The sequence below is a fragment of the Rhinoderma darwinii genome, chromosome 1, assembly GCF_050947455.1.
Source record: "Rhinoderma darwinii isolate aRhiDar2 chromosome 1, aRhiDar2.hap1, whole genome shotgun sequence".
Classification (NCBI taxonomy): Eukaryota; Metazoa; Chordata; class Amphibia; order Anura; family Rhinodermatidae; genus Rhinoderma; species Rhinoderma darwinii.
In genome coordinates, this window is record NC_134687.1 from 418,089,551 (window position 1) to 418,094,168 (window position 4,618).

General features: G+C 34.1%; 1 protein-coding gene across 1 annotated transcript; it reads left to right on the plus strand.

Annotated features, from left to right (window-relative positions):
- Positions 1-2,036: 2,036 nt before the first annotated feature.
- Positions 2,037-2,963, plus strand: LOC142648297 (olfactory receptor 5V1-like). The gene has a single exon (XM_075825440.1). It carries the CDS (start codon positions 2,037-2,039, stop codon positions 2,961-2,963), a length of 927 nt encoding a protein of 308 aa, XP_075681555.1.
- Positions 2,964-4,618: the final 1,655 nt, after the last annotated feature.

Consider the following 4,618-nt stretch of genomic DNA (forward strand, 5'->3'; position numbering starts at 1 on the left):
AGGAGCCCCAACCAAGTATTGAGCGCATATACTGTACATACTTTTCAGTAGGACAACAAGTATTAAAAATCGTTTTTGAAATTGAGCTTATATAATATTCAAATTTTCTGAGAGACTAAATTTTGGGTTTTGATTAACTGTTACCATAATCATCAACATTAAAAGAACAAAATGCTGGAAATAGACCACTCTGTGTGTAATGAGTCTATATAATATATGAGTTTCACTTTTTGAATTGAATTACTGGCATAAATTAACTTTTTGATGATATTCTAATTTATTGAGAAGTACTAGTATATATATATATATATATATATATATATATATGTGTATATATATATATATATATATATATATATATGTGTGTGTGTATATATATATATATATATATATATATACACTACCGTTCAAAAGTCTAGGGTCACTTAGAAATTTCCTTATTTTTGCAAGAAAAGCACAGTTTTTATCAATGAAGATAACATTAAATTCATCAGAAATACACTCTATACATTGTTAATGTGCTAAATGACTATTCTAGCTGCAAACGTCTGGTTTTTAATGCAATATCTAAATAGGTGTATAGAGGCCCATTTCCAACAACCATCACTCCAGTGTTCTAATGGTACATTGTGTTAACTAACTGTGTTAGAAGGCTAATGGATGATTAGAAAACACTTGAAAACCCTTGTGCAATTATGTTAGCACCGCTGTAAACAGTTTTGCTGTTTAGAGGAGCTATAAAACTGACCTTCCTTTGAGCTAGTTGAGAATCTGGAGCATTACATTTGTGGGTTCGATTAAACTCTCAAAATGGCTAGAAAAAGAGAGCTTTCATGTGAAACTCGACAGTCTATTCTTGTTCTTAGAAATGAAGGATATTCCATGCGAGAAATTTCCAAGAAACTGAAGATTTCCTACAACGGTGTGTACTACTCCCTTCAGAGGACAGCACAAACAGGCTCTAACCAGAGTAGAAAGAGAAGTGGGAGGTGCCGCTGCACAACTGAGCAACAAGACAAGTACATTAGAGTCTCTAGTTTGAGAAATAGACGCCTCACAGGTCCTCAACTGGCAGCTTCATTAAATAGTACCCGCAAAACGCCAGTGTCAACGTCTACAGTGAAGAGGCGACACATCTTTAATGGAGTGGCCAGCGCAGTCACCAGATCTCAACCCCATAGAGCTGTTGTGGGAGCAGCTTGACCGTATGGTACGCAAGAAGTGCCCATCAAGCCAATCCAACTTGTGGGAGGGGCTTCTGGAAGCATGGGGTGAAATTTCTCCCGATTACCTCAGCAAATTAACAGCTAGAATGCCAAAGGTCTGCAATTCTGTAATTGCTGCAAATGGAGCATTCTTTGACGAAAGCAAAGTTTGAAGGAGAAAATTATTATTTGAAATAAAAATCATTATTTCTAACCTTGTCAATGTCTTGACTATATTTTCTAGTCATTTTGCAACTCATTTGATAAATATATGTGTGAGTTTTCATGGAAAACACAAAATTGTCTGGGTGACCCCAAACTTTTGAACGGTAGTGTATATATAGTGTATATATGTAGATGTAGCCATAATTATGTTGACTCTTAATGCATTAAATACTTGACTTTTTCAATGGCTTTTCAATTTCTTTTGTTGTGATATCACACTGCAGCAAGTTATCTGAGTTAAGATAAACTTGGCTACATCTGTATATATAGTATATATGTTTAAATACAATAAACGAAGATATAAAATGTGTTATATTTTCAGTTTCTATATCAGTTGGTCTTAGAAATGGATTGCAATACATTGTACTGTGTTATATTTACGCTAATTCTCCTTAGAGTAGAACACAGTTTACATAATATTTATGATTATTTATGCAATTTTTCCCTTTTTTTAGTTTGTTTTCACTACTATTCCCACATTCTTTATTTTGTTGTTATCTATTAAAATAGAAAAGTTCAAGTGTTCTTTATGTCAGCTATTTTACTAGACATTCAAGTTGCCATCTTACTTTTCATTGCCTCCTAAAAGATCACGGATATTAAAAAATGAAAGCCAATAATTCCCATGTTTCTGGATTTATAATTTTAGGTTTATCTACTAATCCAAATGTGGAAACATTGTTGTTCACTGTTTTCTTGATCATTTACACGGTGGCTTTGATTGGTAACATAATTATCTTTACGCTCTCCAGTACTGACTCTGGTCTTAACACACCTATGTACTTCTTTTTGGGATTCTTGGCATCTCTTGACATCTTTTCTACATCAACTATTGTACCTAAGATGCTTACAGGTTACATTACAAATTCTAAGGCCATTTCGTACTATGGATGTGTTGCCCAGTTGTTTTTTTTCCTTTGGCTTGTTGGTACTGAAATTCTCCTTCTTGTAGTTATGGCCTATGACCGATACATTGCAATTGGCAATCCTTTGCATTATGCTATGATAATAAGTAGATCGGTCTGTATTAAAATTACAATCATTATCACATTTATAGGTTTAGTGAATTCAATGACACATACATATTGCACCTTTCGGCTCCCATACTGTGATGATAACAAGATCAATCATTTTTTCTGTGAGATAATGCCTTTACTGAAACTTGCATGTGCAGACACCTACATAAATGAGATTGTGGTATTTACAGCCGATTTTTTCTTTGGTATTTGTTGTTTTTTCGTAACTTTTATCTCATATATTTTTATAATCAAAACTATTTTAAAGATACAAACTGCTGAAGGCAAATACAAAGCCTTCTCTACTTGTGGCTCACATTTAATTGTTGTATGCATGTATTATGCGGCCATCATTACCACTTACATCCGCCCCCGGTCTACTCTGTCTTTAGAGAAAGATAAAATAATCTCTGTTCTTTACGCTGTAATTACGCCAACATTAAACCCTATAATATATAGCCTGAGGAATAAAGAAGTGAAAGAGGCATTCCGAAGGACTGTCAGAAGACTGATATAGAAGTTCATAATAAGAGAAAACTACATCCATACGGAAGACTATTTATGGACCTCAGACAATTGGTTGATTTAAAGCAGAGTTTCCCAACCTTTTGGAACTTGTGAACTATATTCAACTTTGAGTTGTAGTTGGGAGCCACATTCAAGTAAAAAATGGAGGAAGATGTAGTAAATGTGCAGATACAAGAAATCATGAAATTGCAAACATTTGCTGATACATATTTCAGTGTGAAATTTAACACTAGTTTTATATCATCCAAATTGTCACTGTTCAGTGGTTAGGATGTGTCTGTAATAATGTCAATGGCAAGTTCATATGCTCATAACTCAGGACTCCTATGGCAAGGAAAAGAACAGGGGGTCACAAGCCACTGGTTGGGAACCACTGATTTAAAGTATGAAAAGAAGGAAATCCATCTACTGTTTTCATTTTTGTGAAAATTATTTGAGATCTGCATATAAAGCACATAGTAAGAAAAACTAGTCTTTACAAAGAGACATGGTTCACACATCCAATGATTTACAGTGATCTAATAATGATCAGCAGAATTTTTCAAAAATGAACATGAGGTTCTTAATACACATTTTAATCAAACTGTAAAAGCCTAATTGCCACTTCACTGAAACCTCTTTTAAGTAAGTCAGTGGCGCCGAAACATATAAATGTTTTTGCAATATAGTAGAGGACACCTACATCATTAAGCGCCATTGGATTGGATTTAAGTGGATGCATTATATCTGTCATCGATCTTGTAAAAAAGGAAACCATGACGCCAGTGTGAACAGGGCCTTAGCTGTTTTACATAAGGTTGCTTTTGACAATCAGAATATTGTAGTCTCCTGCACATTTCAATCCAGTTTCTAGTTACCCCATTAGAAGTCAACAAAAGTTAAAAAAAAATAATCATAACAGATCATGATGGATTATAACAGATCCATCTTATCTGTCATGGATCCTGTAAAGACTAAATCCATGATGTCAGTGTGAACCTATTGGCTTCCGTGTGCTGTCCCTTTTTTTTTTGCTGACCCATACACTAGAATGGGTGAGACGGACCACAAATACGGACAAGAGTAGGACCTGTCTATAATTTGAAGTATGGACACACGGATCCGAAAAAAAAACAACATAAAACCTAGAAATGAATGGTTTAGCATGCTGTCCGGAAAATAAAACAATAGTACACTGAAAAAAACAATGGTTGTGTACATGAGCCTTTGTACTGTATAAATTGATTAAAAATATGTATATTAATATATTTATACCATTCAAGCATGTAAAAGTTGTATATATTTATTTCAGTAAAATCAGAGGAATGTTTCTGTTCATTATATTTTTTAATAGTGGCTATCAATGCCTATTAATTTGATTGTTTTAACAGAAACAGAAGAATGTATAGTTGCAAGAACAAAATATGTGAACCTTTTGCACTGAATAAATAGTGGTCTGATTGTTATCTAAGTAGAAATTATAGCTAAAAAACACAGTCTAACTAAACTAAACTAAACACACAAACTGTTGTGATGTTCATGTCTTTTATTGGGAACATTGAGTAAACATCCACAGTGCAGGGAGAAAAAGTGAACCCTTAACCCCTTCACGCCGCAGCCAGTTTTTGGATTTTCACTTTAGGCTGGGTTCACACGTGGCGGAAT

Coding starts and splice junctions, on each gene's coding strand:
- LOC142648297 (XM_075825440.1), top strand. CDS start 2,037: ATGAAAGCCAATAATTCCCATGTTTCTGGATTTATAATTTTAGGTTTA.